The sequence below is a fragment of the Lathyrus oleraceus genome, chromosome 7 (genome assembly GCF_024323335.1).
Source record: "Lathyrus oleraceus cultivar Zhongwan6 chromosome 7, CAAS_Psat_ZW6_1.0, whole genome shotgun sequence".
In the NCBI taxonomy this organism is placed as follows: Eukaryota; Viridiplantae; Streptophyta; class Magnoliopsida; order Fabales; family Fabaceae; genus Lathyrus; species Lathyrus oleraceus.
This window is the reverse complement of record NC_066585.1, coordinates 444,702,095-444,715,262: the sequence shown is the minus strand read 5'-3', so window position 1 is coordinate 444,715,262 and position 13,168 is coordinate 444,702,095. Positions and strand designations below refer to the sequence as shown.

Here is a 13,168-nt window from a genome sequence, read left to right as displayed (position 1 = left end):
CATTTCAGTTACATTCCACTTAAATCTCAATTTCGATTCAACTAACTTTTGAATTTCTAAACTAACTGAATTTACAATGGAATTTAATTTCAAAACAGAATTTGAGTTAAACATTTCACTCACCAAATCCACCTCTAACAGATTTTATAACTTCTCATAACAGATCCTAACTAACTAATAACCTCTAACAGAAACAAAATTGCTGCACAGTTTCTGTTATGAACTTCTTAGCTAATTAAGTGTTAGGAAATTAATTAGTTGAATGTGTTATTACTTATTAGTAATGTCAGCTGTGAACTATTGTTGAAAGTCTAATAGTTTGCTTCTGTTAATGTTAATGTTGAGTTGTTATGACTTAAATGAAACCATGATATGCTTTTATTGTGGACTGCTATTAGCGAACTGTTTGGTGATTACTGAATTTCTGTTAGGATGGAGTTAAGTTTCTGTTAGATTTCTTACTTGAGTTAAGTCTGCTATCAGTTAGTAGGTTGTTTTGAATTCTGTTATGACTGTTAATGTTTGTTAAATTTCGGTTAAGTGAAAATTGTGAGAGTTAATTAGTTAGGAAAACAGAATTGAAAAATGACTATAACCTCACTCTCTCATAACTTTGTGGCTTATGGCCAGTCCAGTTAATCTTCCAAATAAGTACATCTTACAATTAGTCGGTGAGAACCACTTTTTGAGTTTGGCCTCCATTGATTAACAGGTTTGAATTTTAGTAACAAAAAATTTAAATGCAGACTTCATAGAAAAGGTCTAGTGTTGTCTTTGGAATACAAACATTTTATAGGATTTATGCTTTTGTACTGAACTGTTTCTTCTTCTTATTATTACAATTTTTAAAATGAATTTATCAGTGTAACTGTCACACTTGCACTAGCCTGAAATAAAACGGTCAATTCATATTTGCTCACTGTACATAATAATTAGGCAAATGTTGTTTTTCTGATATTGTTGACATGGACATAGATGATGTTTTGGTATAGGAAAGGGAAAGTGTATTGGTGTAGGAGCCAAACACATGTTTCGATTATTAGGAAGTTACCTTCTAATGATATACATGGTGGAATTTTATGCATCTATTTTACTCTTGCATGACATCTTTACTGGTCGAGCTCTATGAAACAGCCTGGCTCGAATGGATCGTAATCTGTTCCCGGCATAGGGACAGGTGGCTACTTCTCATATTAGTTATTATGAAGTAGAAGATGGGGAACATCATTAATCTATTTGCCTAAAAAATGTTTTTTTTCTACTTAATCATTTCTGATCATAATCTAATTTTATATGAATGGGGTAGAGAAATTTGCTTATATGAGGTGGTTCTTATAAAAAATAGCTTACAGGTCATATGAATATTCTAATTTAATGTTAGAAAACACAACTTTCTGAATTTGTTACTGCTCTTGGTTAAGAACCTTTCTTGATGTTTCATTTAGTTGCATTTCTACTTTCCTCAACAAACAAGGAGAACTGTACCGAAAACATTTTACATTCATATTTACACATAAATACATAAACCTCAAATACATGCCATCACATAGATATATATGTAACCTTTTATCTTGACAAATTATTGTAATATCTAATCCCTTGGAATGCATGTATTCTATTCTCTCCTAATACCCATTAGGAAGTTATCTGATTTTCTCCTAATACCCATTAGGAACTTATCAGCCATTCATTTTTGTCTAATATATGTTTTAATTTTCAGTGGTTGACGAGTTAATTGTTTGCCTTATAGAAAATGGATCGTACTTGGATGTACGATAGAGTATATTCCAATAGACACGGATTGAAAGAAGAGTATGTTCGCGGGGTTAAAGACTTCGTAAAGAGGGCTTTGAAACAACCTATTTGTAAATCTGAGGGAGGGATAAGGTGTCAGTGTATAAATTGCAAGTGTCTCAAGATAAGAACACCAACTAATGTTAGACTTCACTTGTATCGAGATGGATTTCAACCAGACTATTGGATTTGGACTCAACATGGAGAAGTAGAGCTCAATGTTAATACAAGGAATGATTCAAATAGTAGTGAGCATGTGCATCATGATGACCAAATTGAGGCAATGAATCAGATGGTGTATGATGCTTTTAGGCCTTATGGAGTATTCTCTCACGTGAATGATAACATAGAAGTTGAGGAATATACGGAGGATGAGTTTCCCAACGAAGATGCCAAACGATTTTATGACAAGTTGATATCTTTCAACAAGCCCATTTATGAGGGAGCGACCCAATCAATATTATCAATATCTACTCAACTTCTTGAAATTAGGTCTAATTGGCATGTACCACAAAAAGGTTTAGATTTTGTTGCACAAATGCTTAAAAGTGTATGTCCAGTTCAAAAATGCTTGCCCGATAACTATTACCAAGCAACACAGTTGGTATCTAAGTTAGGGCTAAAGGTTGAGAAGATTGATTGTTGTAAGAATGGTTGTATGTTATATTACAAGGATGATAGCAATCTATCAGAGTGCAAATTTTGTAATGCTCCTAGGTTCATTCCTCGCAAGACTGGCATGGGAAAGTACAAAGATATCCCAGTGAAGAGAATGTTCTACTTCCCAATCATTCCCAGATTACAAAGATTGTATGCATCAACTGAGTCGGCAAGTGAAATGAGATGGCATCACATGAACAAAAATAGTTCCAACATCCTTCGCCACCCGTCAGATGGAAAAGCATGGAAACATTTTGATAGTGTATATCCTGACTTTTCTAGGGAACCCAGAAATGTAAGGTTGGGTCTGTGTTCAGATGGTTTTACTCCTTACATTCAAGCGTCTGCTTCTCCATACTCATGTTGGCCAATAATAGTTACTCCGTATAATCTCCCCCCTGAAATGTGCATGACCAAACCATACTTGTTTTTGGCATGCCTCATACCCGGACCTAAAAACCCTAAATTAAAGATAGATGTCTACTTGCAACCATTGATTGATGATCTACATCGATTGTGGTCCAATGGAATATTGACCTATGATATATCTACAAAACAAAACTTCATCATGAAAGCCTGCTTGATGTGGACAATTAATGATTTTCCAGCCTATGGTATGTTATCTGGATGGGGAACACAAGGTAAATTGGCATGCCCTCATTGTATGGAACACACTGATGCTTTCACCTTGAAAAGTGGCCATAAGAATTCCTGGTTTGACTGTCATCGTCGTTTCTTGCCATCTAATCACTCCTTCAGAAGGAGTAAAAGAAGTTTCCTAAAAAATAGGGTTGTGACCAATGAGCCACCTCCCATTTCCACAGGGAAAGATATATGGGCGGTAATAAGTAATTTTCCAAAAGTTACTGAAATTGGATGGGAGGCGAAATGGAAAGAATTCGAAGGGTATGGAGTGGATCACAATTGGAAAAAGCGAAGTATTTTTTGGGATCTCCCATATTGGAAGGATAATTTGTTAAGGCATAACCTCGATGTGATGCACATAGAAAAAAACGTCTTCGATAATATATTTAATACTGTCATGAATGTTAAGGATAAAACAAAGGATAATGAAAAGGCAAGAGAAGACTTGGCTAAATTATGCTTTCGCGGGGACTTGGAGCTCCAACCCTTAGAAAACGGAAAGAATGGTAAACCAAAGGCTAGTTACACTCTAACCAAATCTGAAGCCAAGTTGGTTTGTAAATGGCTTAAGGAATTGAGAATGCCAGATGGCTATGCTTCAAACCTCAGTAGGTGTGCGAATGTAGAAAAGGGTACGGTGCATGGGATGAAGAGCCATGATTGTCATGTTTTCATGGAATGTTTACTCCCAATTGCATTCCATTCATTGCCAAATTTGGTTTGGAAACCATTAACTGAGCTAAGTCGATTCTTTAAAGATCTTTGTTGCAATACATTGAGGATGGACGACTTAATTAAGTTGGATGAGAATATTCCAATTATCATATGCAAGTTGGAAAGGATTTTTCCACCAGGTTTCTTTGACTCAATGGAGCATCTTCCAATCCATCTTGCCAAAGAAGCAATTCTAGGTGGTCCAGTACAGTACCGATGGATGTATCCATTCGAAAGGTAATTGTTATGGTTGATTTTATTAAGTTATTGCATGTTTATCATAAATTAATAAACGTGGAATGATTGAATGTGCAGATTTATGGGAGTCTCAAAGAGGGCAGTGACAAATAAGGCTAGAGTTGAAGGTTCCATATGCAGTGATTATATACATCGCGAGACAAATTACTTTTGCTCTCATTATTTCAACTCTTTCCGTTTGTTGCCAACCATAAATCTTAGTAACAAACCTCATTTAGACAATGATGACATTCTACCTACAATGTCCATTCTACAAAGTGGCGGTCGACCAAGTGGGAAGTCACGAAAATATTTTCTATCTGATAAGGAATGGAAGTCTTCACATGTGCATGTCTTGATAAATTGTGATGAGGTTAAACCATATCTTGAGTAAGTGTGCATCATAATATATTCAATCAAATTATTGATGCATATCATAATAGATATTTACTTATGAATCGTGTGATTTATTTCAGCATATTCTTAGAGAACCACTCTCTAGATATAGAAGATTCATCTGGGCGCATACATATAGAGTTTCCCATATGGCTGAAGAAATATGTAAATGAGGAGACAAATGGAGTTACTAACCAAGATATAATTGCCTTGTCTCGCAGTCCTGCATCAATGGCCATATCATGGAACATGTATTTTATCAATGGGTACAAGTTTCATACTGAAGAATGGAGCAAAGGTAGAAAAACTAGCAATTGTGGTGTGCACGTGAAAGGTCTTGCAGAAGGAGGAAATACTGATTTTTATGGAATAATCAAACATATCTTTGAGCTAGATTACTTTGGTCTGAAGCATAAGATTCCAGTTTTTTATTGTGAATGGTTTGATCCAACAAGGAATACGGGCACAAAGGTTCACCCACAATATAAAACTGTGGATATTAAGATGGATAAACGTTATCGTCCTTATGATCCTTTCATCCTTGCGCAAAATGCAAGACAAGTGTATTATGTCCCATATCCAGAAATGTGTAGAGATATGCGTGGATGGTGTGCGGCAATCACCACAAAACCAAGGGGTCGCATAGAGATTGACAACATAGAGGATGAAGTACCTTATCAATCTGATGGGATGTTACCGGCGCTACCCAATATAGAAATTGAAGCAATATCTTGTTTGCGTGACATGTCACAATTAGATGTGTTTGAAGAGATTTTTGATTGCTCTACTAGTGAAGCAGATAGAGGGCATTGATGAAGATAAATTAAGTCGCTGTGCATTTATCTTTTCCCTGTAGAGAACTTTTTCTTTGTTTACCCATCCTTTGTTAGCAGCATTCCTTTGTATTTGATTACAGGGTTTCTATAATGGAATATTTGAACAATGTAGATTTCCTTGATTAATGGATTTTCTGATGACTTCTGAGTACTTTCCTTGATTATTTTATATTATCATATCCACTGTTGTGTAAATGTATCTTATGCATTCTTTCCAACATGATAGTTTCCATACCCAAGATATTTTGCAGGATGTGTGCTTTTTGTTGTTTTCAGAAGTGATGCTTTCACAATTGATGAAATAATTTGCAGTGACTTTACTATGCATTTGTTGAACTAAAATTAATTTAATATTATACTCGCCACATCTTTTCTTTTACTTTTAATTTTATCAGAAACTGCATTTGATAATGTTATGATACTGTTAAGAGTGTGACACTAACTAATCCTTTTATTTTTATGACAACAGATGACTAAAAGAGGTGGAAAAGCTAAGGTATTAGCACCAGGAAAACTTCAAGAAGAACGAAATCGCATAATTAACAAGAAGCATATCGTTAGGAAACCTGCTCAAACAACATTGTCTATGCAGGATGCATCATCGGCACCAACACCAGCTCAGGCAGCACCGTCCGTGCAGGTTGCATCGTCGATGCCGACATCAGCTTCGAAAAAATCATCTGTGCAGGCTGCATCGTCGATGCCAACACCAGCTCAGGAAGCATCGTCCGTGCAGGTTGCATCATCAATGCCAACATCAGCTTCTAAAAAATCGTGTGTGCAGGCTGCATCGTTGATGCCAACACCAGCTCAGGCAGCATCGTCCGTGCAGGCTGCATCGTCGATGCCAACACCAGCTCCAACTGTAGTACCTGTTCATGCCACTACCTCTGAGAAATTCAGTTTTATGCCTACTCCAACTTTAAGCCATCAAACAATGGCTGGCCCTCAAAGTATAAACCTTCAAACAATGGCTAGCCCTTCAAATTTGGCAGAGGAGGAAGATGTGGATGCTGATGAGGATGAGGCGGTGGGTCAAGAAACTATTACCCCTCTTGTGCCAACAATAGATGAGAATGGGAAAGTTATTATAAAACCATCTGGTACTGGGTAAGTCATATATATTCTCATAATTTAATTTTGTGCAGGAATCTTTACTATATGTTGCACATTTTGATTTTGGCTTTTCTGCATGCCTAAAGAAGCTTCTGTAAAATTGTGTATCCTCTGCATTTTCCACCTTGTTGTGAATCTCACCTTTTATGGATTCGTACACTACAGCTTTTTAAGTGCTTCCCTACAGTTAAATGTGATTAATAATATTGTTCTGTCTTGGACTGGAATAATTAACACAAGAATGTAACATGTGTCATAATCATAATTGGTCATTAGGAACTCCATTGCATGATTCTATACAGAGGAACAGAACATGTAGATTGATTTTGGGTGTAAAAGCTCCTAATCTAAATATGCTTACAGTACTAAAGTTCCACTTGGGAACATCATTCTCTAATAAGCTTCTTTCAGTTTACTTAATGTTTTATTTTGAGGTAAGTATCTCGTTAATTAACTATGTAATCATTAAGATACTGATGTTTAAAATATTCAATTAGACATATTGATTGATAAAAAGTTTAAGTGTGGAAGAAATCTCATATAGTTTTATTATTGTATTTTGTCTAAAATATATATAACCTGTTAAGAAAGTTGAGAATATTACTATCCATATGATTCTTAATAATTTAGTAGTTTTATTATTGTATTTTGTAGGCTAGTTCCTGCCAAAGAAGTTGCTGGTGCCATTAATTATGCGATACGCAAACAATTTTATAAACCTATACATCATTGGTCTGCACTCGATCCTGATACGAAAGCTGATTGGTTTAAGTTGTTTGGAGTAAGTATTTATTGACTTTTGTCACTTAAGTTGATCAAATTATATTTAAAAAAGTAACTAATTGGTTATTAATATTAATTATGTGATTTTAATTATTTTTAGGAGAAGGTTTCGTGGGATCCTTTCGATCATGCATTTGTCTATAGCGCATTTGAAAAAAAAGGAAGAAAACGATTAAACGACATGTTGGGGAAGGCGAGGAGAAAAGGGACTCGACCTTCATGGATTAGTGATGATGCTTGGGTTGAACTTCAAACTTATTGGAAAAAGACCGAGTTTTTGGCTGTGTCTTCTCAAAACAAGACCAATCGAGCTTCCGCAAGAGGCGGAGCAGTCCACACCACAGGCCGTAAGGCTCATATTGATGTTGCACTTCAACTTGTAAGTAATAAAATCCTAACAAATTATTATTATTATGAAGATTCTTTATATCTTGACAGTTTTACTCGTATTCTGTATTGATTATTGGATTATTTGATTTTTGTAGTCACGTGAACTTCAAAGGGATCTGCGTCCCGATGAGTTATTTTTAAAAACACACAAGAGGAAAAATGGTGAATGGGTTGACAGTCGTGCTGCATCTACTTATGTAAGTTCTCGTAAATTTTACTACATCAATATTTGCATCCATGCTTTCAGAAGCAGACTTATTCAAATTAAACTCTCCAAAAAGGATCTAGTTATCCATTTTTATAGTCTAATGTAAGTTAGATATAATAGCACAAGTCCTATGTTTAACTATCAGTTTGAAATTCCTGCAATCAGTTTGCTGTGCTGTTTGATATTTGTTTGAAATTCCTGCATCAATATTTGCTGTGCTGTTTGATATCAGTTTGAAATTCCTGCAATCAGTTTGAAATTCCTGCTTGTGTTATCTTGCTGTTAAATATTCCTTACTTTTTCAACCTACTGACAGTGACGTGCTAACAACTCAACATTACTCACTAATCCGACTCCTAACACTAACAGAAATCAAACATTCAATTAACCATATGCTAACCACTAATTCGAACTATTTTTACTGTTAATTCATCAGGATGATATGCTAGATTGTTTATTGCTCAGTGTTTTGAGAAAGGTTATGCAGATAGGATTCAGGTTTTTTCTACTGATTTTATTGATGAGGATTTCGTTGATGCTTGTGCTGGTTTGACTTATGCTAGGATTGAAGGAAAAACATGAATTATGAATTTGTTATGTTCTTTTGTTTTGTTTTCTTGTATTGTATGGTTTTGGATTTGCTGGTTTGTAAATGTTTGTTTGATTGTAAATTTAAACTACAACATGCTATGTTTGGTTGAATATACATGAATCAAGACGTGAGATATTGTTGCATATTCGAATTTGCTTCAACATTATATTTGTAAGTCTTTCATTTTCCTACACTGATGGAGTAAGTTGTGGTTACAATTTAATCCACTAGTCACACACACTATTTATTTGGTAAGTTAGTAGAGAAAGCTGTGGTTATGAATTATAATTCTCATTGAGGATTCGGATTGGTAGGAACTCACTGAGAACATTGAGTGGTCCATTGAACACTAGACACGTGTCTTATAATAATCCACCTCATTTATATTATTTTATTATGCATTATTGTCACACTTATTTGAATATTAAATAGGATGGTTATTACTGTTGGCATTTTATTGAATTACGAAGTTATTGAATCAATTAGGAAATGAATGTGATTGAACAAATTTGGTTAAGTTGTTTTTGCTGCAGTTTTTTATGAAATTGAAACGCAGGTTGAAAAATCAATTAGGAAACTAACTATTACTAACTATGTGATTTGGAAGTGTTTCAGACTGGTGCTGCAGTGAATTCGTTTAATGTTGAACCTTAGTTGCAATGTTGGGCTGAACCAAATGCAATTTGAAGCCGAACTGAATGTTAATTGATTAACCAAATGCTTCACCATTTGAGTGGTTTGAATTATTATTTCAGTTGTTAGAAAATGAAGTAAAGTATTGGCTTTCAATTAGGGAAAGAATTTGGCTACCATGGTTTGAATTGTTGGAAATAAATGAAAGTAGTTTGGCTTGTTTGGTTATTGACATCAAAAAACTATTAGGAAGTTAGTATGTTAGTTTATGACTATGAAGTGTAAATTGGTTACGAATTGAATGTTAAATGGAACCTGTTAAATTTTGATTATTGAACTGTTATAGAAATGGTGAAATACTTGGATAGAAGCTAATATGAAATGGTGAAATACTTGGATAGAAGCTAATATGAAATACTTGGATAGAAGCTAATATGAACTGTTATAACCAACATATCATCTCTAAATTCTTAACAGAGCACTAACTTCTAACCAACATATCATCTCTAAATTCTTAACAGAGCACTAACTTAGCATTATAATGTTTTGTTATGCAGAAGACTTTTAAAGAGAAGTTTGATGCAGAACTTCAGCCAACTGAAGAAGGGAATGGAGAGGTTGTTCAGGTGTTAGATGGAGAGCGTGTAAATCAGCTATGGACAGAGGCTGCTGGGGGCCGTAACCGTGGTCGGGTTTATGGCGCTGCAGATTTAGCTATTAATCTAAAACGTGGATCAAAAAGTTTTACCCAACAATCTCAAACTCCTCAACACTCTATGTTTGAGATGTCATTAGAAGCTGAAAGAGCAGCTAGAATTAGAGCTGAACAAATTGCCGAGGCTGCAACGACCCAATTACAAGAGGCTAACGAAGCAATGCGAGCTGCTACCGAGGCTGCAAAAGCTGCTACCGAGACTGCACAAAGGATGGAGAGGGAGATGAATGCTTGGAAGGAATTTATGATGAAGAAATTTGACACTTCAACTTTTGTATCACATTCTCATCATTATGATGACGATTTGGATGATCAATCATTAGATGAAGATTGATCTTGTACTTTTAGTAGAATGAATTAATCTCGGATGTGATTACTTTTTGTGTATGTTTTTTGAAAGTTAATGTGGGTAGAACTTTTGTAGTTACTTTCACGAATGTTTAAAATTGTTTCCAAATGTTTTACCATAAATATGATATTGTGGATTGAAAAAATTTGTTCGAGTGAGGTTGTCATGTTGCAACCCGTTATTGTCCTTTTTTGTTGACTTTAGAGTCGGTGTATGCAAGGCTAAATATTAGTATAGACTTTTCTATGTTGACTTTAGTGTCGGTAACACGGACGCTATCTGTTGACTTTTTTTGTTGACTGTAGTGTCGGTGACACGGACGCTAAACATAATATTGACTTTTCTATGTTGACTTTAGTGTCGGTGACACGGACGCTATCTGTTGACTTTTTTTGTTGACTTTAGTGTCGGTGACACGGACGCTAAACATAATATTGACTTTTCATGATTTTGAAACAACATAGCGTCGGTTCCATTAGTGTCCGCTTTAGCCTCCGTCTCCCCGAGGCTACGTAGCGTCGGTGTATCTTTAGCCGACGTTACACAGTAGCTTCGCAACTTTTATTCAAGGCCCGACACCGACGCTAAACCGACGCTAACCACATATTAGTGTCTGTTTTTTCACCGTTAGCGTCTGTAAATGGCCGACGCTAAAAACAGTTTTTCTAGTAGTGGTAAGAAATAGCTTATGACATGTCTATCAATTGTTTTAACTTATGAAAACTGCTTTGTAGTTTATATAAAAATAATAAGTGGTTAATTAATGTGTATTTACAAATTAATTCATTATTTGCTTATGCTTATAATATAATTAAGGTTAATTTGTTTTTGTGGAACTTTGATTTAGGGGCTGATGTAGCAGGAGAGGTAATAAAACAATGTGGGACTCTGATTAGTTAAAGGCATGCATTTGTAACAAACTGCAATAAACTGAACATATATAAGTATAGCTTATTCATATGTAGATAACCTGTTTCATATAATGCATCAAAACTTTATTCTTCAGAAACACAGTTATAGAATGAAGTGAGCATGGTAGAAAAGAGGAGTTGCAGGGTTGAGAGAATGACAAGCTTTATTGTTGTTGGAATCTGATTATTTCAGAATGTTTTTAAATAAATCTCACATCATTTTTTGATATAATGTGACAAATCTTTATATAGTTATTTTATGCCTAACTCATTGCCATCATGGGTACTGGGGCAATGTTAAAGCTTAATTGGCTATGGCTCAAGAATTTCATTTTTAAGAAATTTAATTAGTTCATTCTAATTATGAAAAACTTAATAATTTATTCAATAAAAAAATTAATTAATAAATAAGTCTAGTTATCAATATTATGTCATTCGAAGTAACTTTTTTATTTCAATCATCACTATTACATCTACAAGACTAATGATGTAAAATTTGTTTTGAAAATAGTGAATAACAACTATATCTCTGTGAAGGAGTAGAATGCTACCCATGATAGAAAAGAAAATTTGATGGCCAGGTAAGATCCAACAAGCTAGTCATAGGCATAAAATATTCCAGTTACTTCTGCAACAAACTGAGAGTAAAATTATGACTTTGTTCTTTGCAGTATAAAAACACAGTTTGACTTTCAATCTTTAGTATTACAATAAAAACAAAAATTGTGTTTCACGACAGAACAATTACCAAGAATATTCAAAACTCTATAACCTATGGAAAATAATGCTACTTCAGGTCCTGCTAACTTACCTTAACTGCATTTTTTTCTTAGCACAGGAAAGAATAATCTTAGCACAAGGATGGAATAAAATTGAATACAGAAATAGCAATAGGAGCATCTTTTAAACTGAAACTTCCAAACAAAACTAGTTATTATAAGATCAAATCATCTACATTCATTCAATAACATAAAAATAACACAATCAACAGATGAAAATTCATAGTCATATTAAATCTAAAAGTTACATATATCTTGTCATGCATCTAATTACATGACAGTAGAATATAATTCATTCTCTTTCAACATAAACATCATAAAGTAACAAGCACAATATACCACTCATTCTCTTTCCACATAAAGAGCAGCATATCATTCATGGTGAATGATTTCATCAGCAACATCATTAGTTGGGAGCTCATTCAAATCAAAGTCGCGAACAACTCTTGGTCTCACTTCTCTTTCAACATAATTAATCTCAGAGTTTCCAACAACTCTTGACGCCACTGTTTCATCATTAGAATCACTTGTCAGCAGCACATTATCATTCCCATTGCTTGAAAGTTTCATCCTCTTAGAATCAGGATGATTCAAATCAAGATTCGCAACTGATTCGCGAGACATATCCAACGACGGTATTGGAGCAGTATTATTAGAAACTCCATCATGAATAAGATATCTCCTGCTCCTTTTCTTTGTATTATACGATCTTGGTGGCAGCAAACTTACCAAGTCAACAGCTGGTAACTCTTCTTGTTGAAGAGGTTCCAATGCAGCAGGTGGATGATGAACGGTACCTTTGAAAACCCTAGTCCATGAATGTCTTTTCAGTTTGGCATCATGATTATTAGGATAACTTGGAGAAGAAGATAAAAAGAAAGTGATCTTGATAGTTTTATGAGCCTTATCATCATGTATCTGTTGCTTGCTGGATCGATGACAAGTCTTGTGACCGCCGAGTGCTTGGCCTGTGCTGAATGCTTTGGGACAGAACTCACATTTGTAGACATGCTGTCGTTTCTCATCATATTCAGAAGACCGTTGTTGTTTATCCTTGTTGCTGTTTCTGAATTTATGAAACGAAGGAGGTGAAGAAGATTTCACCATGATGACAACGCAATAGCAGGGTTTCGATGTTTGGAGAAACAAGAAAGTGCTGTTGTGTGTGTAAGCGGTGGAGAGTGAGAGAGACAGTGAAAGAAAACACAAAGCGTCGGTTAAGTATAGGGTTTGCTACTTTCTAGTTTAAAAGTCTTACCAAAATCACTTTGCAATAAATCTTTAGGTTTAAAGAAAGATCTAATTAAGTCTCTTTATTAAACCATTATCACATTAAATTATATTTAAAATATTAATTACATATCGCAAACTAAGATTTGTGGAAACATAAGCTTTTTATTTTAATTCTAG

At 34.7% G+C, this 13,168-nt stretch overlaps 3 protein-coding genes across 3 annotated transcripts; 2 read left to right on the top strand and 1 right to left on the bottom strand.

The window, feature by feature from the left end:
• The first annotated feature begins 1,753 nt into the window (after positions 1 to 1,753).
• Positions 1,754 to 5,259, top strand: LOC127104273 (uncharacterized). The gene is made up of 3 exons (XM_051041463.1): positions 1,754 to 4,050; positions 4,129 to 4,440; positions 4,527 to 5,259. Exons 1-3 carry the CDS (start codon positions 1,754 to 1,756, stop codon positions 5,257 to 5,259), a joined length of 3,342 nt encoding a protein of 1,113 aa, XP_050897420.1.
• Positions 5,260 to 5,751: 492 nt separating this feature from the next.
• LOC127104272 (uncharacterized) lies at positions 5,752 to 10,053 on the top strand. Its single transcript, XM_051041462.1, has 7 exons — positions 5,752 to 6,392; positions 7,053 to 7,179; positions 7,282 to 7,560; positions 7,667 to 7,768; positions 8,245 to 8,326; positions 8,905 to 8,990; positions 9,562 to 10,053. The coding sequence occupies exons 1-7, from the start codon at positions 5,752 to 5,754 to the stop codon at positions 10,051 to 10,053; spliced, it is 1,809 nt and encodes a 602-aa protein (XP_050897419.1).
• Positions 10,054 to 12,130: 2,077 nt separating this feature from the next.
• Positions 12,131 to 12,865, bottom strand: LOC127104271 (uncharacterized). Its single transcript, XM_051041461.1, has one exon. It carries the CDS (start codon positions 12,863 to 12,865, stop codon positions 12,131 to 12,133), a length of 735 nt encoding a protein of 244 aa, XP_050897418.1.
• Between the last annotated feature and the right edge of the window lie 303 nt (positions 12,866 to 13,168).

Bases quoted from the DNA above. Each gene is read 5' to 3' on its own strand.
- LOC127104273 (XM_051041463.1), top strand. From the start codon at position 1,754: ATGGATCGTACTTGGATGTACGATAGAGTATATTCCAATAGACACGGA. The intron at 4,051-4,128 runs GTAATTGTTATG...TTGAATGTGCAG, and splicing joins TGGATGTATCCATTCGAAAG to ATTTATGGGAGTCTCAAAGA. The intron at 4,441-4,526 runs GTAAGTGTGCAT...GATTTATTTCAG, and splicing joins GAGGTTAAACCATATCTTGA to CATATTCTTAGAGAACCACT.
- LOC127104272 (XM_051041462.1), top strand. From the start codon at position 5,752: ATGACTAAAAGAGGTGGAAAAGCTAAGGTATTAGCACCAGGAAAACTT. The intron at 7,561-7,666 runs GTAAGTAATAAA...TGATTTTTGTAG, and splicing joins TTGATGTTGCACTTCAACTT to TCACGTGAACTTCAAAGGGA. The intron at 8,991-9,561 runs GTGCTGCAGTGA...TTTGTTATGCAG, and splicing joins TTTGGAAGTGTTTCAGACTG to AAGACTTTTAAAGAGAAGTT.
- LOC127104271 (XM_051041461.1), bottom strand. From the start codon at position 12,865: ATGGTGAAATCTTCTTCACCTCCTTCGTTTCATAAATTCAGAAACAGC.